At 42.2% G+C, this 25,864-nt stretch overlaps 1 protein-coding gene across 1 annotated transcript in view; it reads right to left on the reverse strand.

Annotated features, from left to right (window-relative positions):
* Positions 1 to 3,228: 3,228 nt before the first annotated feature.
* Positions 3,229 to 25,864, reverse strand: part of WNT7A (Wnt family member 7A) — a 181,012-nt gene continuing 158,376 nt past the window's right edge. Inside the window, exon 4 of the mRNA XM_069643566.1 lies at positions 3,229 to 5,497. Coding sequence (XP_069499667.1) covers positions 5,018 to 5,497 — 480 coding nt within the window. The 3' untranslated portion in view covers positions 3,229 to 5,017. The remainder of the gene's footprint in view (positions 5,498 to 25,864) is intronic.

A 25,864-nucleotide genomic window follows, 5' to 3' on the forward strand; every position in this document is an offset into this window, starting at 1 on the left:
ATATTATGTTATGTAACACCACCAAAATGTCCTCTTATCACCCACACGAATATATTTGCTCTGATTCCAGACACAATTAAATGTTTTCTCTGCTAAATTGTTCACAAGACACAGAGCTTGGGTATATCGCTCAGTTGATCGAGCGATATACTTTGATGTAGTTTACAGCGGCGTGTCCAGGGAGTGGACTGGGGTGGCATGTGTTACCCCTGGAATCTGACTGGCCACCCCAGGTGCCACCCCATTATCCTAAACCATGACCATTGTGTTTGTGCGCGCTCGTACTTCATGCCACTCCTGCATAAGTCAGTGCCCCACTAAGGCCGCCCAGTCAAAAAAGTCAGGACTCAACACTGGTACTTTAGTCTACCTCTGGTACCCTATAAATGTATTCAGCAATTCATAAAATCAGGGATTAACTATATACTGTACTTGTGGGTGCTAATTGCACAAATTACTTCGCAGTGATGTCATAAATGTTGTATCAAAATAAACAGTAGCACCCTCTTTCTGCCTCAATGGACAATCGCAACGATTTCTCGTGTAGAACCACTCATTACTATAGCAGGTCAATGATTGCCTGTAGGCCTGTGAAACTGACTTTGACACGGCTCCTTCCTTAAATACTTTGCATGCTTGCAGACGACCCTCATTGTCCATCTGCTCTGGAGCACGGCTTTTCGGAGGAGAAGCCAAAAGAAACAGCTTTTTTTTTAATAACACCTCTACTGCTCCAAGAGCTCCCCTGACCATCAGTCCCACTGGAGATAATAATCTATGTGCGGCCAAATATGGTTAGATCCTAACAGGTATGGGGTGGTACAGGAACTCTCTAGGAAACAGCACAATCATGATGAGTCTGCTGTCAGCAGAGACAAACAAACAGGTGTCCACAGATTTCTGGAACGCTCCCGTCCCCTGCACACCTAGGATTATTGTCTAACAATCAACAGTTAAGACGTTATATAGAGTTAATTAAATTGAACATGATTTACTCAAAGTTATACGTTACAATCTTGATTGTTTATATTGTTAATGTAAAAAAGAAACAGAGTGCAACATGGTTTTCAAAATCAACAAGCAGTCAATGACATGCTGCATGCGTTTTGGAAATACACTTTCCTTCCTCAGGAAGTATTGATCGTTGTTGTGCTGTACAGTGATCTACAAACCTAAAATGGAGAATACACTTTTCTAGTTGGACGATGTGTTAAAGCTAATTTTTAGTGATAACATCAGACAAAAATCTATCATGGTTTGGCTCCCTTAATATTCACCTGGTGTAGGTCAAGGAAGTACAGTCCAAGCTGGAGACATCATTTTCAAGAATGTTGGGACATGCAAGTGAATCGCTAAGATTATGTTGCCGAGTACATTGAAATGACAACTGTCTTGTATTCCATAATGTCATATGTTGCATTCTTTCCATAATTTTCAAAGCAATAGTCTTACCTTCAATAGAAGATATGGAGTCATGTGCAGTGAGGGTGTCTGCCTAGTGTGTTCAAGAGGGAAAGCACGTTTCCCATAGGGTTCTCAATTCCACCCTTGTTGAGTTTCTGAAATCGATGAGCATACAATTGACTGCTTGTTGATTTTGAAAACCCTTATTTTTTCTGTATAATGTGTGAATATTTTCATGTTTTTTTACATTAACTATATAAACAATCAAGATTGTAACATATAACTTTGAGTAAATAGTGTTCATTTGAATTGACTTAGACAATAATGCTAGGTGTGCATGGGGCGGGAGTGTTCCACAAATCTGTGGACACCTGTTTGTTTGCCTCATTGATATTACAAGCCAGTGTCAAGGTTGGTTTCTTCCCTGAATCCTTATTAGTTCAAATATATGAGCTCGGATTTACATATAGGTCTGCTTCAGGCTATCAGAGCGTCTACTGTCAGCAGAATCACTGATCATCCGATCTGTGGGTCTAACATGGGTGTGTCCTCCTGTCTACGATGAACCCGCAGGCATGAGGACAAACTGGTAGTTTATTCCAGCCCACAATAGAGAGCAGGGAATTGCAGCTAGGAAACACAGAGAACCTTTTTACGCGTCTTTTAATGCCTCCACGCCTCCACCGAATGTATTTTTTCATTGCATTTTAGGGATGTTCAGTATAGGAATGACTATGCATCATTTGCAGATAGTTGAGTAGATATTTTGGAGGGGGGCCCTAAAAGGAACAGTTCTATGACCTCCTCGTGATGCTTACTCATAGCTACTTTTCAAGAAATACATATTATTAACCCACCCTATTTTTCTTTTCGTTATTCCATCTAAAATGGTAGGTTTTTCTAATTTCCATTCAGATCACTTAAAACATGGGGTTTGTGTTTGTTATTAAAATATGTCATGGCTTCTTTGTCAAATTGTGCAGCTACAGCGTTGCTACTCTTGTGAAATATCAGCGGCCACTATAGCCAGACTGGGATCCCATTCAGTGTTGTGGGTACTCATTTTTCAAAAGCATAGATCAAGGTTGCAGACGTTTTAGAACATGCTGAATTGAAAGTATCGTAGCTACTATGTTAACAAGATCTGGGTGTATCCTGGATACCTCACTATTGGTTTGTTTTACACAATGGATTTTCCACACCGTTTCTTGTTTTGTGAGTTTATTACGTGGCGTCTTGGTCCCAGTGGTGGTCAGCCGACACGTGTTTCGACCCGTAGGTCATTATCAAGGCTAGTTATCAAAGAAGGGTGCCCCTGTTGGGTTCCTGGGATGAAGTCAAGGACTTTGTGTCCTAGGCAGCTGGGCTCTGCGTAGGCCCTGTGAGTCTGGTGAGTAGCGGTGTCAGGGATCCAGCTCAAGATACTATGTTAACAAGTTGTACATCCAATTATCATTGCACAGGTGTGGTGAGTCATTCGATTGCCAGCAAAGCAATACACATTGCTGACGGGGCAGCCGTGTTCCTGATAATAAAGGCGGTATGTCCAAACTGCTGCTGGCCTTGGTCTCAAGTACTTCGCATGTGTTCCTGCATCATGACTAAAACAATTATCACCATTGCAAAAACAACTTGATTCTAAAAATTGCACGCACCTTTGCACTATTTTAATTCAGCCTTCCGTGCACTTTGGGAATACACAAACATGTGCTGGGTGTGATAAGACGCTGCATCCTCCATGGGGAATTCGAAACTGGTGTATTTAATAGTGGTATCGATGACAGGTGTGCATTATAAGCTGCAAGTAAAGTCGACCACAAGAAGTGAGATGTATTAACTCTTCACCTTTATGCAAAAATGAAAAGACAAAGTACAACGTTTTGGATGTACAATGTGAGCGTTGTGAGCTTATCTGTGAGAATCGGGCAGTGAGTGGCATGCAGGTTTTTACAGTCATCGTCTACAGTCTGCCAGTGATAAAATGAGAATTGACAGCAGCACAATATGGTGGTTTAGCTGACAGCAAACGCAGCACATTTGCCAGCCAGAATGCCACAGTTTAATGAATGACGCGCGTGGGAAGCGCGCTCTGCTGTCCCCTTTCAGAATGGAACAAATCGGCAGCCGGTTAATACCAATCACGGATTCTGGCCTTGTGACTGCAGCCAGGCGGCGTGGCCGGCTCTTGTTTTGCATGTGCTGCAAGTTAAAGTACAGGGAATGAGCCAGTTTGTGTATACACTGACGCACGCACACATGCATGCACATAAACATACGCACGCTAAGGCTGGCACGTGTGCTCGAACACACGAGCATGTTCAAAAACATACACACTTCCGCAAACTGCTCTTCTAAAATGAACGTTTTTTCTACTTTTGAAATACAAACCCAACTTACATCTGAATATATCCCTTCTGACTACAGCAGTGCAAACAGACAAGGCAACCGTCCATACTGTGTTCAATACCCTTAGAATTACACAGTGTTTGCTTGTTTTAGAAAATAAAAGTACAGGTTATAGAGGAATACAAGCAGACATGGTATAAATAAAATATTCATATAAAAATAGTCTTTTACAAAATATACTCTTTCATTTTATGGTCCATTTTCCAGAGTTGGAAATGTACCTGGTGTATGATAATGTCGTGTTCTCAATCTTGTTGCTTTTATGAGTGATAATACATTGTGTACTCTTTGAAAATATCTATTATAGTGGTTTTCCAGATAACTAGCAGCAATATATGTATGGATATATATATACATATATATGTGTATATATCCATATATATCCATCTATATAGTGCTGCTTACTTTCAAAGAGTAGAACAGGCTGAAAGTACTGTACAACCAGAAGTAAGCATTTCCATAAGGCTAATATATACATCTTCAGTTTTCCTTGTCCTATCTATGTATCTACAAAGATTATCTGCAATGAAAGCTGCACGGTTACTTTAAATGCAGAGTCTTCCAAATCCTTATAGACTTCTTTCATTAAATAAATTAATATTAGTTATCTAAATACAATGCTTAAATATTGTTATTACTATGCCCACATGTCCAGGTCCCTGTGCTTAAAAAGTGAAAACCGCTGCGCATGAAAAAAGTATGAGGAAATCCAGTGTCGGGGAAAGCTGCACCATCTGCGCATGTTGCAGCCGAGACCGCGCAGCCGAGTCTCAAGGAAGTAAATCAGAACCTGTTCGCAAGCAATTAACCCTCCATCTGCATAATCAATAGATACATTCATACTGTTGCACAAAAGAGTTTTTGTTCCTTGCCTTGTCCCTATTTTGTACAGTAGGCGCATATTCAACCATTTAGTTCGATACTTTAAGTGCCACACTCAGATATTTTGTTCGATTGCTATGTATGTTCCCTAAGGTCATCAATGTGCTCTCCACTGCATGTTGTATTCGACGATTGGCGGGTCTGCTAGCTTTGATGATACCCTATACGAACCTCGTGTCCACAGGTACTGACATGCAAAGAAGCAGGTTCTGCATGCCCGTTCTCTTTTGAAATCAGCAGGTTGTTGTCATAGTCTCCCAGCACGTCATATGTGCAATCAATGGAAGTTTCAGGGAAGCAAGGCTTGTCCTCCCTATGTGTGTTTTCACTTACAAGTGAACACCTCTGTTCTTTCACTGCATGTGTTACACTTGACGTAGCAGCACCAGTGGAATTTGCAGTTGCACTTCCACACTCTTGAGTATTGATGTGTGTTGTACCCGCGGCCACAGCACATCAGGTCGCATCCACTGTTCGGTTGGGCCGTCTTGTTGCACATTCTACCCTGCGTCCCGACACTGCCTGTCACAGGGTCTTCCTCACAGTAGTTTGGGGATTTCTCAATGTACACCAAGTCTGTATCCATGGGCTTGAGGTAAGACAGTGGCTTTTTGATCTTAAGAAAGGTTGGCCGCTTGTTTCGGCTCGCTCGTACTGGCTCAACCTGAACTGCCTCGTTGTATTTGTCCTTCAGTACGTAGCCCAGCTCGCGGAACTTTGGTAGTGTTGTCCAGCATGTTTTGGTGGTACATGATCCAGAAACTCCATGGCACTTGCACTCGAGCTTCATATTTTCTGCAAGGATCTGATAGAAAAATAACATCCAATTAGAAAGTTATCACATAGTTTTTCATATAGCGTACGGATAAACTATTAAAATGCATTCCATCTAATATCTCGTTTCATCTAGCAATAAATACCTATAAACTACAAGAAAATTGTCTGTTTTACAAAGCAGTGCTACTTTACACATAGCTCTATCAACATAGCTTTATCAACCCAAAAAAGGCATTTCTCAAGGCTGCAGACAGCTAAATACCTGGTTTCATCCTCATTAGGGATCATCAGTGCAGTATAGTCTTGACAGCCTGGTGGATCATTGTTGCATGTTTAGCTAACACCAGCAAAATTATGGTGACAAAGAAAGGACTTGCATTTGGGCTCATTTGTATACGCACTCATATGGCTCTGACCTGGAGGTGAACGTCTAGCAATGGTTACTAGATGGTGATGCGGCATGTGTGATTTCCAATGCCAAGGAAGCCCCCGGAATACTTTAAATGAATTACACTAGGCTTGCCTACAGAAAGAAAAGCACGATCTGCCTGCTGTTGTCTCACTTATGTTTTAATTCAGTGCATAAAAGCCACCTTATTTTTCATACTCTCACCAACATCCATATTTAAAAAAATGAATGGCTATTCTAGATAATGGACATTGTTTGAGTTCACCTTTGTTAAAATATCAACTTACGTTATAAAATGATGTCTACTGTATCTACTTCCCTCAGAAATCAAAAGTTGAAGCAGTACTCAAAATAGAGTTTGAAACAAAATAATTGACTTCATTTCCTCTGCAACCATTAACAAATATTGGTATCCTTTGGATATGTTGCTGTGATATAATTAACCAATTCTTGGACTGATTTAAACCTAAAGTGTTGGACACTATATGTGACAAACTATTGGTTCCTAGCTTGTCTGTGCATTCTTATTTGATATCTTTCGTGATGCTGGACTGGTTAAAAATAATTGCAAAGACTCGGATTTCTGACTGGTTCGGCTTCTTTAGGAATGTTGGGAGAGAAGGGCCAAACTCACTCACTATTTTCAAAAAATCTTTTTCACTCTCACAACATCTCAGTTCTAATTTCATGTGCTCAATAAGAAAAATATTTAAATTACTGTATTGCCTTTTTTGACCATGTTAGACACCATTCAAAGGCAGTCCCTATTTCAATCTAAGATGTCTAAGGAATCCCAAAAGCCCAAATTGCAAGAGAAAGCCTATTGTGAAGATACTACCCAGGGTCTCAATTTCAATTATTCAACACAAAGCACATACACCTTGCAGTATAATCCCACTTTCAGTGATATAGTGTTCAAAGAGCACCCCCAATCTACTTACACATGCTATCTGGGACTTCATTCGTTCTTGGGAAAATTGCTGAAATAATCTGGGGTCATGGCACTCATTAGTTTCAGCTATTAGCTGGCACATACGCATCACCTATAAGCCTAAACTATTGCATTGGAGCACAGCTATGAGGCAGTTGACACATGAGGAAGGACACACAGTTTTGGGGTGTTATTTGGTTATTGACCCAGCCATTGACGGCCCACGGCCATGCTAATCCTTATGACCATTCTCACCCACTTCCTGCCCCTCCTTGCCCAGGAAACATCCTCCTGCGATCTCTTTAAACTAGCTTTGTCAACAATAACATCACACATGCGCCTGCCAGTGTTATTTTTATGTAGTCTGCAGAGAGTTAAGGCTTCATCGCAGTTGTAAAGTTGTACATCTGCTACTGATATAAAAGAAATGTCTTAACCAGGTGTGCCTCCCGCTACTTGGTTTATATCTGTTCCATGCACTGAAGTCCTGTAAAAAACTAGAATTAATAAAGGAAACAGTTTTGCTTTGTCTAGAGGCATTGGGTAGACATTTGCCAGGCACTGCTATCATATGCACAGGTAATCTCACCATGTTCCAGCATTTGCCATCTGATGGCCAGCTAGTACCATTATGACAGTGCCTGGCAAATGATTTGAAAATACCCAAACGCAAAAAAATGTTGATTTTGCAAAAGCTTGTTTTTGGTTCATCCTTCAAAGACCAAGAAGAGGTAGGGACACCAACATGCTTAAAGCAGGTCCTCTAGGTAAACTCTTTCTTTCAGACTGTGCACCTGTTCCTCAAGTCCCTCTCACATAAACTGTTCCTGATTTGGGAAAGGACTTTGCATTCAAGTCAATGTGGGAAAAGGCAGTTTTAAGGAAAGTTCCAAATAGGTTACATGTAATTAGTATCTAACCTATTTCTCTACTGTCAGACCAGCAGGCTTTCTTACATCTCCAAAACTCTCCTTTTCTCCTTTGAATTTGAGCCTAAATACTTAGCAATCACCACCCATGCGGCACCGCTGGACATAGCATTGTGGGTTGGAAAGAGTTTATGAGAGTTTATCTTCAGTTTCTCACATCTACCAGGGTCATCCACCTTGCTTCTAGTGGCCTCTGTGTCATAGGGGTTTTTTTATCAGCTATGAACTAATCCTCTCCTCAAGAGTGAGGAATCAAAAATGAAATAGGGAAACAATGGTCATTTTCGTGAATGCCACCATCTGTACAGTTTCCGAATTCTTATATATTTATGAAAATGTGACTGTTCCACAGATAGATAGAGTGCAATGTGACTGTTCCACAGATATATAAAGTGCAATGTGACTGTTCCACAGAGAGATAGAGCGCATCAGACGGGGGTATCCTTACATCAGGATACCCATTTCTCCAATTTTCCACATAACAACCGTTGTGCCAAGGTTGTTTCCTTCCCCCCCTTGCATCTTGATTCCATTAAATCAGAGATAAATACAAACTCTATGACCTTCCTTTATAAACATATGGTGTGCGGGGAAGATTCTATTTTAGATTGTTTCAGTTTAAAGTGTCATTCTGGCCTGTATTGATAACAATGCAATAGCAGACAGTGGTTAGAAAACAGGGCCAAAATCTTAGAAACTAGGATGAAAACCTTTCAGCAAAAGCAAGCGTAATAGCCCTTATGGAAAAAAGGCCCATGGAAGATCAGAAGATTCATTGTTCACCCTGAGCATCCCCAGTGAAAAGTGCAGAAAGAAACAGGAATTCTCGCAGGAGAAGAAACTAAGCCAGTGCAGCAAGGAGCTGACTATAACTGTGTTGCAGGTGTTCACTGCCCCCTTGAATAAACGAACAGTTTATGGCGCAGACTGTCCAAAGAACCTAGTATTATTCCAAAATTAATGGGGCAGTAGGCTAACCCGCATAAGGCTGCAGAACCACACCACAGCTTTGGTGTAATTCTGGGATAAGAATTCTGAAAAGGCTGACGTTCATCCTTCCAAGATAAATCAAGTCTGTTAGTAGTTTCATTGCACATTTTGTAAAGTTCCCAGGTCTTGTAGGGGGTAGGGAGGAAATGGGTGTTCATTCTGTGCTGCATTCTACATAAGGACATTTATGCTAATTGTAGTTTCAGAACAAGCACTTCACATTTCAGCTCTCAGCTGAGCCCTGTTTAAAGGCTTGGATTTATAAGATCCAAGCCATGCTATTTTCCCGGTTTGTCCAGTATTGCAGAAAGGCTGCATAATGGTTTTAAAAAACTAGCACTCTGTTGCTTTAACTTGAATAGGCAATGGCCTTCAAAATTGGATTACAATGTTTGCATACATGTCAGTCGAAAAATACCCCTTTGCTTCTGAGGCTCCTTTTTGAAGGCCATGCATATATTACTAAACTAGCTGTACTGCCCAGCGGTGCACAGGACTATATCTGAAATGCACCAGGGGGTCTGCTATAACATTGTGTATGTTTTATTGTGTCATAACTTCCTATTTTTGAAAAATCACAAAATTGGCATTCTCCCGGAATTGCCTATACTGATAGCACAGGATCAGATCCTGCTCCACCCCTGTGCAGGGCGAATGGGTGGGGTTGGTCAAATTTCATTTCCGCCAGTACACCCCATACTGGTATGTCGACCTTGTGTCCTAACTTCCTATTTGTGGAAAACTCACAACATCGTCAATCACCCAAAATCGCCTATACTGATAGCAGAGAGCTGGACACTGCCCAGTTTAGAGGGCGAATGAGGGGGTTGGTCAAATTTCACCATCGCCAGTACACCCCAGGCTGGTATGCCGACCTTGAGCCAAAATGTCAGCCCACCAACTTTTAAGGGGCAGGAGCCAACCTCGAACATACAAACACACGTTCACAAATATATATAGAGATATCACTTTCCGTTTATGACCATGCTAAATCCCAACGTGCTAACTTCTCTCAAAGTGTTGGTCAATAGATTGTTTTGACTGTGATGACCAAATATCAACAGGGTATATCCCTTCCAATATGACATACCATTGGATTTTCCTTTTTTAAATTAAGCGTTACTACTATCTAGTCACTGTTTTAATATTATTTTTTCTCTTCTGCGATGGGAAGTTCCACTATTGACTACATTTGCATTCCTGTGATGTTTTGGGTGCATATAGTGGGGTTCACTGTAATGTATAACACCTGTAGCAACCATTTTCCAATTAGGCTCGATATCAGCTTGGCATCAAGAGCGACTCTGCCATGCCATGTATATCCTGTAGAAGTGTCCTTGGATGCCTCCCGGCGTAGACTGAAATGGAGGGAGGAGAAGAAGCACGCGTTATTAAAGACGGCAGTTTTTATCGAGCCTCCAGTAGCTAGGGAATTTGTTGTCCAGGTCCCTGGACCAGGAGTCCATGTCAAGGGAGTTTGGGTCCCTCTAGAGACAATGACACTAAATAGTTGTGGGAAATTGCTCAAAGAGGTCCCTTCTACACATTTAATTTGGACATTCCAGTTAGTAGTGTATCGGATAAGGCATGGTTGGAGAATTTCCCTACCCTCTACAGTGCAGTGAGGGGGGGACAGGCACTGCAAGGAAGTCAGTGGGGGCAGCTTGGGGTGCCTGACTAATTGTGTTCACAGTTGATGAGATCAAGAAGGCGATAGGCTGCTAGCGCTGTAACAGAGCCCCTGGTCCAGATAATGTCACAGTAGACCTGTTTATTTGGCCCCGGAACTCTGTGCCCCAGTGTTGACAGTAGGATTTAATGTGATCTGCGCGGGAGGGCGTATACCACCTTCATGGTCCACTGCTATGAATCCACCCAATCTATAAAAAGGGCCCACGGGTATATCCTGTATCATGCAGACCCATTTTACTATTGGAGTCTCTTTTTAAAATACTGGGCTGCCTATTCAGGAACGCTTAGGGGAATGGGTTGCTAGCAGTGGAGTACTTTCCCCAGTACAGCTGAGATTTCGGCCAGGCTGGGTATGGCAGAACAGGTATTAAACCTTTATTTGGTGATCACAAATTCACTTTATTCGAAGGAAGAGCCTATATATCTGGCGTTCATGGATCTGAGCACAGTCTTTGGACAAGGTGAACCGTGCTAATCTGTGGGAAATGTGCAGGTCCATGAACTGCCTTCCCACTCTGGTAAATCTTCTGGCCCGGCTGAATGACTCCACGCAGGCCAGAGTGAGGAGTGGAGCACATGGGCACTTCAATGGCTCCTTCCCAGTTGAACTGGGGGTGTGCCTGGGGTTTGTCCTGGAGCCCTTACTTTATTGTCTTTACATTAATGGTCTATACAAATATCTCCTTCAGAAATCCTCACCAGATGTCCTGAAATTAAGTGGCCGGTTTCTGCTGGTGTTGGTGTATGCAGATGATTATTTTTTGATGGCACATACCCCGAGGGCTCTCCAGGCTCTCATCACTGACTACACAAAGGTCATGGAAAGTTTATACCTCGTAGTGAATGCAGCAAAGTGGTGGTGATGGTCTGTTGGAGGGGAAGACGCCTGATTAAATTCAGGGAATACGCTGTGGGAGTAGTGTGATCCCCAGGGTTGACTACTTCGACTACCTGGGGGTCAGATTTGCTACTAACTTTTGCGCCTCCCATGTAGTAAATCAGGCAGCATGATTAAAGCAGGCTCTGGGTGAGGTCACCAGGGCAATGTCTATGTTTCAAACCAGACCGATTGAGCCACTGTTGCAATTGTATAGGGGCAAGGCAGCCTAGGTAGCCACATTTGGGATGGAACTCTGGGGCTTTTTCAATGTTAATACTATCCAGATTGCCTTGAATCAATTTCTGAAACAATTGTTGGGCCTGCCCGATTCGGCCCTAGATTTTGGGGTCTACATGGAACTGGGGTGCAGACCGATTGGGGATGTGGTTTCTCTGCAGCCAATGTTTCACTGTTCAGGATCTGGGGCAATGAGAAAGCAAGCCTCAGGCAAGAACTGATCTTTTTTATGATGTCCAAAGACTGGGGTGACAAGGTTCCATGGCTGTGCCATATTAAGAAACAGCTGAATCTGGTTAACATCACCCACCAGGTAGCATGCTCTCTCGGGGTGAGATAACATTTTGAACCGCCCATTTTTATGAGTTTTTGTGTCTGAACAGAGAGAACATGGCATTGCATAAACTCAAGAATCGGGGGCTAATGGCTTTTATGACCCTTTGTATGCAGAGATACTTGCTGTGGGCACAATACTCAGTAGATAGGGTACTGATGACCGACCATGGCACGTTTCAACTGGATTACCCTGCGGGCAGTGGTGGCAGCATGGCCTGGGGAGAGTGTGGGCGGGACTTGCCCTATGTGTGAAGCACCATCCGAGGACCTTGCACACTTGGTATTTTTTTGTCCAGCATATGCAAGGGCCAGAGGTTTGTTTTTACGGCCCTTACTGCAGGAATTGGGTTTCATGCAGTACCGGCCTGCACTGATGTATTTGTTGTGGGCTGGTCTCTGCTCATATTTCAGAAATCTGCACTTTATTCAAGGAAAAATAAGCTGAATACTGAGCTCTGAGTGTCGGTTTACCTATAAATGTTTGTGTCATAAAGTATAAACTGGTTACTTTATATCTTTGTATGTATATCAGCTGTAGTTTTTATCATGCTGTAATTGTAAAATGTACCAAATAACAAATGTATTTATTATATATTGCACTATTTTATATTTTGCACTGTTTTATGGAATGTTTTGTGCATATCTGAATAAACACAATGATGATGATTTAAACAACTGTTTGGATATTGAGCCTTAAATAGTCTATTTGATATATATATATCTGAAAATTTCATACCGTTTATATCTGCTGCCCCTTCCTCAAATGCATGTAGTCAGATTTTTTTCACATTATCCAGGACAGTAATATAGATGCTATTCCCGCTTAAAATGCATCTTTGTCTATCCTACTCTCCACTTGTAAAACTGCAGAATTCTCCATTGCTTCCTGCTTGTGATTGCTCAAGCAAATTATTCATCCAAAACCACATCATATTCACGAAAATGCTGAAAGCCTCGTCTTTCAATGCCTAATCAACTATGAAACTACAGGCAACAGGAAGCCCACTGGCATATCTCAGCAACCAACAACCCGGATCAAGAACAAGAGTTGCCCACCTTGAACCCCGACTCATTTTCAAGGGAAATTCATAATGTGCCCCCAACCCTGCCACTTCAAAAAAATGCCATAACAGCTCCCTGCCATCTCTAAGCAACCAACGTGACAATCAGACTTTTGCTCCTGTCTACCGAGTTCATACCAGACTTCTGATGCATCACAACTCGTGTGAACTGTTCTCTACACTACCTTACCCACATGTGCCCCACAATGCGCTCCAGACGGGAGGGTGGGGATCCATACAATATTATCAAAGAAATCACATGTGCTGCCTTATGTCTTATGTCTCACTTCAGTCTCTGCTAACCCTATCCACTAACCACTCAAATATCCCTGCAAAAACTTGATGCGCATAAACCAGTTCCACCACTGACACACGGTTTCTTAATATCCTCACCAGATGGCAAACAACGGAACACTACACCTCATTAATCATTTTATATACCACACCATCCGGCCAATGTGTCCTAGTTCTATGGGCACACCTGGGACCTCATTACAAGTATGACAGTCCAGAAATAAGGGTGCCGGTAGCTACTTACTGGCACCTTTCCGGATCCCCATACTACGAGAATGCCGGTAGGGGCATGGATCCCCTGGCAGGCCAGTCCTGCCGACAGTTGAGGCCCTTACCGCCATCTCTCTCGCTGAAGCACCAGCACTGTTAGGAACTGTGCTGGTGCTTTGTGTCCCCATTCACATGGAGTCCTGCGTGACTCCATGGGAATGTGGATTTACTGTTCTGCCGCCACTTGTGATATCCCAGTGGCACCGAGATATCAGCCGGCGGATTTGGTTTTATGGGGTTGGCAGTAAGTTCATGGTAGCACTGGCGGGTTACCGCCAACCTCCTGGTCTCCTTTCTTGACACAAAGACCACAATGCTCAAAACACAAATGTCTAGAAACTCATACGTAGGCAGACCTCAGCGTACGTCCGGGCTTGCATGCCTCAACACAAGAGCGTAGCAGTCTCACTTTCCCACGAGTAAACAAACCCCCACCCACTCTCTTTCGTAGCTTCCAAAGTACACGTAGACCATTAAAATAGCAATGGTGCACATTATAAATCCTAATAACATAACATAAAACTAGTCAGATGTTTATGTCATTATTTATCCAAGTGGCAAAATACACAATAACTATTAAATATTTGTAGGAGGAAGAAGGTCCTTTGCTGCCTTCCTTCTCTTGTCATTCATACTGTACTGGAGCATACAGGTTGCCTGTTTTGTATACCGTAAAGTGTAGCTTGGAGCAGGAAAAGAGTGGATTTGCTAATGTACAAGTGCACTAGGACAAACATTCATATGCATGTCGTTGTGCATTAATACAAGTATTATTTATTGCTGTTTAAAAGAGGAGCATGTAGTGAGTTTAGCATTCACTTGTAGGCCCAGCAAGTCTCAAGTGAACAATTCTAACGATGCTCTAAATATCAATCAGGTGCATTTTTACTAAGTTCAAAATATCTGTATTTGTGGAACCTTTATGCAATATCCATATAACATGCAAACATTGTTATGTCAATTTTGGTGTCTTAACCCACTTTCACTGCCTATCATTAGGTGTTGAGAGAGCACATACAACATATACAAAGGTTAGGTTATTTTGCAAGGCTTTTTACACATCACTGCCATTTTCATGGTCTCCAGGCGCTCATGTGGCTCTGTAAGGAAAAGTGGCTAGGGTTGGTAAGTGAGGGGGAGAGGGATAAGATAGATGATGGAAAATCAGGAGTAACTGGCATCTGTGCGTGTGATCTTTCTTGGTGTGCTTTGTTTTGTGCACTGGGTTTGTTGTGTGCGTAAGGGCGGTGTTCAGTGTTTCAGTTGTTTGTTATCTTTAGTGATTGTGTTTGTAGCTTGGTTACAGTGATGTGCGGTTTGTGTGTTTTGGTGGGTTCATTAACTTGCCCTTTCAGTGTGTGTTGTAGATGAGTAGTGTGGGAGAGAAGAAGTAGTTAGCGGGCTTTGGGTGATCTTTGGTTATTTGTCCTTATGTTATTGTTTTCCATTCTGAATGTATTCCTTGTTTTCCTTGTTTCCGGTTTATGGTTTGTAGAAGCAGGGGTTGTATGGGTTGGACGGTCCATTCTTGGGGTGGTTGCTAAATGGTTGGTCAGTGTTTATTTCTATTATTATCTAGACATGTTTTTAGACATTTCCTAAAAGTAAGATGTCTTCCATTGTTCTTTTTTCCTTAGGGATCGAGTTCCAAGTTTGGCTATCAGATAGGAAAAGGTGGTTCCTCAGAATTTTCCTTTCTCGTACTGTCTTGTTTCTATTTGGAGATCAGTGCTGGATCTTAAGTCTCTCCTCGGCTGGCATCAGGTGATTTCTGTTTGGATTAAATTGGCTCCTTGTCCACGTAGTGATTTATGGGCAAATTAATAGGGCATTGAAGTTGATGTGTATCTTTACTGGTAGTCAGTGTAGACTACTTAGGGCCATTTTGATGTGGTCTCTTCTGTTTAGTCTCGGGAGTAGTCTTGCTGCAATATTTTGGATGCTTTGCAGTTGTTTGGTGTGGCGTTCCAGCATTCCCAGGTATAGGCTCTTTGAGTAGTCTATCATCGATGATACCAAGGAGATGATTGCAAAGGTTCTATGTGCAAAGTTGAGGAAAGAGAGGCTCCCTCGTATTAATCAGAGGAGGTAGAAGTATTTTTTAGCTAATGCGTTGACTTCTGGTTCCACGTCTCTGGTTGAGTTTCCATGGCTGGGACCATGTGAAGGATGTCTGTGTTGTACTGTTTTGTTGTGGGGCAATTAATATTTCAGTTTTGGTTGAGGTTGTTGTTTGCCATTCAGGTGTTAATGTCAGTGAGGCATTTATTGAGGGCATTGTCCGGGACATTGTCCTTAGTTATCTTGAAGATGAGTTTGTTGTCGTCTGCATAGTAGTAGGCTATCAGTCTGTGGGTTTGAATGAGTTTCATTTGAGGGGTCAGATAGGTGTTGACGAGGAGTGGGGATAGGCTCGATCCTTATTCTGTTCGGTCCGTGAAGAAAGATTTCAGCCATTGTACTACGGAGCTTTGAATACCGGATTCCTCCAGTCTCTTGATTAGGATTGTGTGCAGCTGACAGGCTCAATAGTGCGAGGACCCATTGGGTGTTGTTGTCCGTGTTAATTTTTAGGTTGTCCCATATGAAGAGGAGTGCAGATTCAGTTCCTCTCATGTGTCTGAAACCCATCTGGGATTGGTCAAGTATTCTGTTGCTTTCTACATGATTGAGCAGTTCTTTGTACATGTAGTTCTACAATATTTTTGCTAACAGTGGTAGGTTTGATATGGGCATATAGTTAGTAGGGTCGAGATGTTTGATGTATGCTGATTGGATTGACTTGGGACTATTCTAGTGTTTAGGAATAGGTTCATTAGTTTTCGGACATAGAGGGCTGGTGTTTTGTGGGTGAGTAGCTATGTTGGTATCTTTTAATAACTTGTCAAAGATTTCCTCGCTAATATGTTTGAATCAATCAAGAGTTGTGTTGGCTGTTGAGGTGCTGATTTCTGGGAGGATGTTGTTTGTGGTCCTGCGGAATGTGTCGATGGCCTGTTGTGTTGGTTCTATTTCTATTGTTGCATGAAGATGTTTTTTTATTTCCTTTATTATTTGAAACCTTTCTTTTTGTGGGTCTGTTACCAATTGGATACTCGTGGTCATAGTATGCCTATGCTTTATATACTTGAGCAAATCTATGGGTCCCCCTTGGGGATGATTGAACATTTGTTCTTTAGTTGATTTTATTGTGGATTAATTGACATCTCACTTTATAGGATTAGGGAACCAGCTTTCTGTTGGATCTCTAAACCTAGACATGCAAATGACAACTATGCAACAAAGGAGGTTCCCTCACTTTTCTATTCCTTATGTTATTTTAACTGAACAATTTTGAACATTAAACATAGTACCATGATGAACACATTTGTAACAGTTTTTATTATTTGTATTTTCATTTTTTACAGGTAGTTTTCATAATTTCTTCATTTTTTTCTTTAAAACTGAACATCTACAATTGACAAACAAGTAGCTATGTTTTTCACCGTAACAGTGAATGGAACTTGAAGCATAGTTGACAGATTTTATTGGTTACTCTGGATTCTAACAGCCTATGATATAAGGATTTTCGCATAATTAGAGTGAGTCTATCTAATATGAATATAACATTTCAACAAACAGGTGATGGGTTTATGTTTACCTTTTGACTGTATACAAGTATGGCTAATTTAGAGAGTACTTTTAGAAATATTATTTATTCTAATTTGTATAAAGTTCATTTAGTTGGCCGTGATGAAGGGAGTGTATTAAAAAAGCATCAAGCTTCATTAGATTTGTTAAATGTCACTTCAAATTACAGAGATGACACGGATGTGATCATTAGATTTTCGAATTTTGTCATATTTGTTTTTATTAATATAAATTAGAGACATATTTAAATACAAAATCTTGTCTGTTTTTACAGTTTTCCAGTGTGCTGGGACCAAGCCTTTCCTAGCTAAGAGAGGTTTTCCCATGATTTCCCTCATGTCCCTGTGCTATGGGCATGTTTCCCGTGCAACCCGCGTTGCTTATACTCATAGAAACGAATTGAATAGTATTCATAATTCGAACTGCCTGAACCACCGTCAGACCTAAGGGTCCAACGGGGTCTTCTGGGGTTCAGAGATCACGCATGTATACTGTATGCAGTATAGCTCTAGTCCCTTCAACCAGCAGGTAGCCACTCTGAATTACTCCCACCGGACATTCCTGCATTTAATACGCCAATTGAAATTGCCCAACCATCACAGGTATATGTATAATTGAACCGCAGAGCAGGCTTGTGCCATGTTGTTGAAGGAGTTGTGACATCCCAGTCCTTTCCATCACTGTGTGCATGCCCATCTCAGAGCGAGCTAATGCTTGCTGTGCTGGGGTCCCTTCCTCCTGCACTGGGGCCACAGATGCTCAGTACGTGAGGGAGGAGGATGCAGGCAACACCTGGGGCCTCATTACGACCCTGGCACTAATGGGTTAACAGCGCCGTAAAAAGCTGCGGCACCATTAACCCATTAGCGCCTAATTACAAGGTCCTTTTGCAGGACACGACCTTAACGGCTGGTCTAGACAGCCGTTAAAGTAGGGACCCGCAAAGGGACCTTCGCGGTAAGTATGGTACCACAATTTGCGGTACCGTACTTAGCGCCTTCGCCATTCCCATTATGCCCTATGGGGCAAAAATGGGAATGGGGTAAGGCCATGGGGAAATGGGGAAATACTGCCCTGCCAACCTTGGAATGGGGCGGTATTTCCCCATTTCACCATGGCGGACACGTTATGATACCGGCACCAACCATGGTGCTAATAGCTCCATGGTTTAGCGCCGGTATCGTAATGAGGGCCCTGGAGTGGTATTACACAATCTTTGCAACAGTGCAATTAGCACTGGGGCAGGCGTGTGTTTCCCTTAATGAAAAATGCATTAAAAGAATGTGTTTTATTCACTCAGACAATGTTTCCCTTGTAGTATTTGCTATTGGCCAATGCACATTTTCTGTAATATGTCTCCAGGAGGCCCCTTTTTTTGTGTGTTTATTGGTAAGGGCGACCTGTGCAACAGTCCACTCATTGCAAATGCACATATTGTGAAAGATCTGGTCTGCAACCAGATTCCAAAGTTAGAATGCAATGATCCAAGAGAAACCATGATATACTTCACAAGTCTTCTAATTGACAACAAAGCCCTGATCGATGTGTAGGTATTATAGCTGAGCGATCAGGCTCTCTGAAACCAGGCTTAAACAGTGAGAAAGCCAACTGCATGTTTAACAACAGTTTCAGGTTACAAGAGCAGTGAAGGCAGAGATATATCTTCTGATAGATGAATCAACATTAGGACCTTTGGCAGGGGAGCTGGCCAATCAGGAGGCAAGGAACATGGGATGAAACTGGCGATCTCAGCCTGCGCTCTAAGCAACCTGATGGATGGTTTGCCTGCCATCTTCCCCCACCTTCTGTTCCCTTTATTTTTTTTACTCCTCCCAATTACCTCATTGCAGCAGTGGCACTAGCTGCCACCACAGGTGCTGCCACTCCTTCAGCTCTGCTCCAGTTGGCTACCATGGAAAGGGAAGAGGGGCTCTGCAAGTTGACCCTCCCATGGAAAAAAAATACTTTGTATTAGCCCCATCCCAGTCCTTGGGATGTGTGCTAATGGCGTTAACAACTCGTTCCAAGGGCTGAAACGGGTGGTAATGTGCTGGTGCCCTTGTTAAATGCACTCGCTTCGCTTGGCCGTGTAACTCGTGATGCCAGCCCTTTACCACCCGTTCCCTTTGAATGGATTATTAACGCCATATTATGACCCATACCCTGGCACCCTCCAGGCCAGTAAACAGAGATTTGCACTGATGCCCCTGTAGTTTACCATGGTGTATTCTTTCAATGGATTTTGGCACCAGGGCAAAGTAGGCCTTAGTGCTAATATGGAACAGTTTGGAAAGCATAGATTTTTTGCACTAAGCCAATTCTTGCCCTATTACTAATGTCATGAAAAATGTGCTTGCGCCCATGTAAATGTTGTGTAATGTGGGTCCAAGTATTTATAGAAGGATGGTTTACTTATGACATCAGATTGATCTCTGAAGCACTTTTAATTAGGCTATAATGCCTTATGTGGTGGGCTGTACTGGCTGATAATGGCCTGCTAGCAGGTAAATAATCCTCATTATAATGAGGGGCTTTAATAAGGGCGATGGGTCTTTATGGCCTGTAAACACAGCATTATTGCCAGTAGCGTCCATCTGCCAAGACGTATGATTCTGGGGAATGGGGTGCACCAACCCCATTCCCAAACAATAATCCAAAAAATGTACAGAAAACAATGAGGATTGCTGCAGGGGGCTAGTGGGGCAAAGGGCAAAGGAGGTGCAATGGAAGATGCATAGGATTGAAATCAGCGGCCAACACCCAGCTCAGAATGCATGCTTTGCTGAAGAGTAAAGCATGCATTTCAGGCTTGTTCTGCGTCAGAGGCACGGGAACAGGAAACAGGGTGATCATTGTCATTTTATGTAGTGCCTCCCAGTATAATAGGTCTCACAACTCAAGTTGTTACTAGACTGTTGCATTTGAGAAATACATTTGCCTTTGCTCCAGCCTGACACATTTTAAGCAAAAGCACACGATAAACACCTGTGGGCAATTTGGATTCATGGGGCCTAAATCAGCAATTAGTGGAACACCTGGCTATTGCAATTAAGCTAATAAAGTATTTCATTGTTTTTTTATAACGTGCGCGGATTCGGGATTCGAACCTCTGTTGCTCTGCATGGTCTTGCTTTCAAGACCAGTACGTTGCCCCTGTGCTATCCTCCTTTTCACATACAATTGTTATAGTATCTGAACAAAGCTGGTATGTCTGGGATGTATGTATAGTATTTGTAAAGTGTGAGCCTAGCTGGAGAAGTGTACATAGGGACTGCACACAGTGGGCTATGGGTAAGGTGTAAGGGTAGCATAGGAAGCTAGAATGAGTGGAGGGAGGAGGGGCTGGGGGTCTAGAAGGGGCAAAATCAGGTTAAGTTGAGCAATCCACCATTGGAGAGATGTTCTTTCATAGGCTCTGTGGGCCCATTGTGAAGTGTAGGATGGGGGCGGGGGCGGCAATATTATCTCCATTGATAATTTGCTCGAGAAACAGGGTGAATAGAAGTAAATTTCCCGTTTGCTAGTTTCTCTTTCCTGCAGTTCTCTGTTTCCAAACTGGCAATGTCATAGCTTTAGGTTGTGTTGTGGCCTCTGAAATGGTGAGCTTTTCGGCCAGGAAGAATGGTGATGGTGTATTGGTTGTAATTGCTTTGTAGGTTGTTTGAGCTCTCTTGAACATGATGCATGCTTGAAGTATCCAGTGCAGCTCCTGGAATGGGGCAGATTCATGTCTTTGTAACAAAATGCTTTGATATATAATTTGCAGATGTGCTTGTCGTTATACTAATGGACGTTATCAAACAACAATGTACAGAAAGTAGACATTATTATGGTTATTATATTAAAATTAATTGCAAGGGTTTGATGAAGTTGTGGGTGTGGGCTGAGGCTAAGGAATTGTGAACTTGGAGGGATGATTTCAGTTTGGAGAAGAGTTTAGAGTCTGTGTCAGTGGGTGAAGCCTCAAATATGTGCAGTTCTCATACCTGTCATAATTCCTTGGCTTTAATAACATTATCTGAAAGTTATATATCATGTGCGTGGCCCAAGGTCAACATGCCCACAAGCAACAGCTATTATTTAATTTGCGTATCACTATTTCCTTAATACCTAACCAAATAAAGAATAATGTTGTATTAATTAAAAGGCTCAGTGGGAATAAGAAAGATAATCATACCAGGATTAACCTGGTTAACCTATCCCCCTGGTTCTTCAATGTCTACATGGCTGCCCTAGCACGTGTGATTGCCAGCTTCACCTCTAATTTCCAGTGTTACGCGGATGACACACAACTCTCCTTCAGGCTACCCTCAGCCACCCCCTCTACCTCGCACATATATGACTGTCCGCAATTCAGTAATGGTGTGCTGCAAATGACCTCTGCCTCACGCCAGTAAGATGAGATTGTTGACATTGGGACTCCTGCTCCTGCTTTCCCAGTCTCACTCTGGCCGGCCGCACTTGATCCTGTGCCCGCACCCACCTGCGATGCAAAAAACCATGGGGTCATCTTCGACTCCACTCACTCTCTTTTCCACTCACATTTCGGACATCTCTAAAAAGTACAACTACCAGCTGCACCTCCTCAGAGGTACTCTTTCTTTTCTCACCTTCCCCTAAAGGCTCACTGTCTCCAGAGGGCTGGCTCTCTCAAGACTGGACTACTGCAACAGTCTCTTTCTCAGCCTCCCCACCTCTGCTTTGTGCCCTCTGCAACTCATCCAGAACAGAACCGTGAGATTTATCCTTGGCCTCAATTCCAGGGACCACATCTCTATGGCACTGAAATCCCTCCACTGGCTCCTTGTCACTGCAAGGATCAAGTTCAAGACCCTCTACACTGTCCACCAGGCTTTCGAGGGCCTCGGACTCATCTATCTGCATCAATGCCTTCCTAAATACTGTCCCTCCCGAGCCCATCCGCTTATCTACCTTCGACCTTCTGCAAGTGAGCCGGTTCTCTAAGCAGAGATTTGGAGGGAGATCTTTATCCTCAGCAGGGGCCTCCATCTTGAGCATGACCTCCTTAAGTTCCGGAAACTCCTTAAGACGGTTTATAGTCATAAAACCGAAAACAAAAATCCCGAATACAATAATCTCGAATCCAAAATCTCGAAAAAAAAAAAGTCGAATTTTTTTTTAATGACGTTTTTTGTTCGAAATGGGGGGGTTCCCCCCCCAACCCCCCTTTTTTCTATTTTTTTTTATTTTAACCCATTTTTTTTACTTACCTGACCCCAAAAAAGCATATAATTAAATAAATAAAAAATTCGACTTTTTTTTTTTCGGGATTTTGGATTCGAGATTATTGTATTTCGAGATTTTTTTTTCGGTCTTTTGACCGACCACCCCTTAAGACATGCCTCTTGTCCTCTTCCTTCTCTCTCCCTCTGCCCTGCTAATCTCTGCACTCTATCCCTCTCTCCCTACCTTTCCACACAGCATGCCGGCTGGCTGCTGGGTGTGCCTCAGAGTTTCACAGGTCCCAGGCACCCTCGCCAGTCCTCCAGCACTTGCCTCAGGGCCTGCACTTGGCCCTTTGCTACTGTACTTGGTCAATGACTCATGAGAACGGCAGCTCTCAGCACTTACCATATTCTGACCATCTGGGCGCACTTGGTTCCCACCCAGACCCCTCCTGCACTTGTCCCACCTCCCCTCTCCTGTACCTTCTGTGCACTTGCACGATCTGAACGTACCAAGCCTTAAAGATCATCTAACATTTCTTCCCTGTCTCCCCTCCCGCATGGTTGCGCCTCTATGCTCTTGGAAAAACTGCAGAATCATCATCAGACCTATTTGCTGTTATCTACACTGTTAATTGAATTTATGCACAGTAGTCTGCATGGGCAGACTTGTATCGTTCAAAAATTCAAGGGATCTGAATTAAGGTTGTTTTTCTCCCCTTGCGGCCCCCTCCTTGAGCGCTTTGAAATACTTGCCTTGGGTATATGCGCTGTACAAATAAACATTACCATACCATACCATACCAGGAATCAATCAACATCAGAGAAAAAAGAGAAAAAAGGCTTTGGATTGAATTTGCTTCAACCAAAATAAAAATGGACAAAACAGGATGAGAAAGTTTTAGGATTCAGAGGGTGTGTATCATAGGTTCAAAGGGAAAGTGGGATATTCATCAGAATATAGTAATGATGAAGGCACGGGAGAGAGTATGCAGTGATATAGGGAAGGAAATGTGATGGGGTTTCGGTGTAGACTTTTCAACCCATCGAACTGTAAATTCCAGTCAGGTTTTCAGGCTAACCAACATAAATGCAAATATTCTGTTTTTCTTTTTTTTAATTGTATTACAGTTTTACAAGAAAACTTGTTTACAACTTTAATTTTCCTAAAATTCATATTACCAATGGCGGTAGCGATCTTTGTCCTGCACACATTTAATTTAGCAGTGTTCACCATCCTATTACTCCCAATCACTACTTCTTTCATCATTTAATTGACTTGGCTCAATTAGAACAAGTTCACATTCTTCACAGAAATTGTCATACTCAAGGGGGGTCCAGCACTTTGTCCAAAGAATCATCAAACCCTGCACATAGACATGCTATGTTGCTCCCTTGTAGGTATGAGGCACACCATTCATCAATTGAAAGTGAAGGCATACTATTCACATATTTAACCAAGTAGTTTGTTTGTATTCTTATTAGGCCCTTACAACTGGTCATTAGATGTTTTACTGACTCAATCTTATTTGCTTCTCCACAAAACATATAGATATTGTCTTGATGACCACCTTGGTGTCTTGTAAACAGTACTTCTTTTGTTTGGTAGAGATTTCATTTTAAACGTATACATTGATTTTGGTGGTACATACTAGGAAATTTCAGCAGATATACTTGCAATTTGTTTAAGGCTCTGGGGCATGAAGTCTTTCACCTCTTTCATTACAAATGGTATGCCTGCAAGGTACAAGTTGAATACTGTTGCCACTAAAGGACACCCTTGCTTTACCCCTTTTTCCATCTTTATCTTAGAGGATAAGGTCCCCTGCTTGTCCAATCTCACTTGTATTGATGTCTTGGAATACAAGGCTATGATTGGCTCCAACAAGTTGTTCAGACACTTCCATGCTGTTAATTTGTCCCAGAGGGTTTCTCTATCTATAGGATGAAACACGGCTTGTAGGTCAATACACGCCAAATATAGATTTACTTTGGTTTTGCCTCTGCATTTGCAACTAGTTTAATATGAACAGGTTTATTTTTGCACCTATGCCTTTAGTAAAGCCGGTCTGCCTTTGATCCAGGATCTTGACTTTGTCTGCCCATTGTATCAGATGTCTTTGCAGCTGGGCTGCATGCAACGTCCTCATGACATCCAACAGTGCTATAGGTCTATCGTTTTTTGGATCTTCTTTAGCCCCTTGTGTGAAGAGTGGAACTAATATCACTGTGGACCATGACTCAGGATCTTTTTCTTCTTACTTATTTGCTTGAATAGTACTTCAATAAAGCGACTCCAAGCTACAGGACTTTTCTAAAGTATGTTATTTGTTAGACCGTCTGTGCCAGCGGCATTTGATGTTTTAAGTTTAGTAATCGCCTCCTATATGTCTTTTCGATTACAATCTATTCCCCAGTCTGTTGTGAGGGCCCTCTTTTCTGTTTTTTTTCCTGTCCTGTTGTTACTAAAGACTGAGGTGTAATGGCTTACCCAGGTGTCTTCAGCCACTCCCCACTCCGTTACTTTTGATTAATTATTGTTGTATTTATTAGCGACCATATTTCAGATGTCTTTTTCCCCACTATCGCGTTTAGCATTTTCTCTCCTTGTTCTTGCGCTCTTATTACCCAATGGCTTTTCTGCCAATTTCTATAGCGTTGTTTCCTCAGTCTGATTTCTTTTGATTTTCCTTTGGACTTACTGTAGGAGAACCTATGTTGTCTGTTTGGGTAGACTCTACCCGAATCAATTGTTTTATAAATTGACAACAGTGGAGAATAGTTCACCTCCTCCTCATCCCCTTCTATTAGCAATTGCAGATTTTCAGTTAAATTCACTACATTCATTTCGTGTATTTTTAATTGATTCTTTCCTTGGTTTACCAATATTTGACCTAGTGCATGACATTTCTTTGGATGTTCCCATATTTTCCATGACATCTTTAACATATTATGGTCACCCTTTGCTTTATCTACAATGTTAAGATGTTCTATCAGATGTAGGAAATTATGTGAACACCATATGTAGTCTCTTGTTGAGCTTTTAGTTCCACTCGCCCAGGTTGTTTTTCCCGGTATGTCACCAGCTGTCTGTCCATTTAACATGTAGCAGTTTAAGTCATTCATGGTACATAACCAGATGTAGTTACGTTGTTCTTTCAAATTTTTCTGGGATGAACCAAGGTCCGATGGTGCACCGGCTGAATCTAGACAGTGTATGTTCATGTCCCCACAGATGATTATGTAGGTGTTTTCATTCCCAATATTACAATTATAGACCACCTTATTGTTTTGTGCTAGACATTCTCTTGTAATCTGTTTAGGATACCAATAGATATTTATAATCACTGTGGTTTCTGGTAGTTCCACTTTGACTTGTTTTTGTTGCAATTTAGTGACCTGGATATAGGGGTTCACGTTAAATGACTCCATAATTTTAAACCCTGCACTGATTTTGATGCTTGTAAATAGTCCTGCAGAGGGTTTTCCATTGGGCCCATTCAGGGCAGGATTTAGGTAGCCATCTTTCTCTGGGACTTCACAGAGCCAT

The sequence above is a fragment of the Ambystoma mexicanum genome, chromosome 2p, assembly GCF_040938575.1.
Source record: "Ambystoma mexicanum isolate Mex_15411 chromosome 2p, UKY_AmexF1_1, whole genome shotgun sequence".
Taxonomy (NCBI): Eukaryota; Metazoa; Chordata; class Amphibia; order Caudata; family Ambystomatidae; genus Ambystoma; species Ambystoma mexicanum.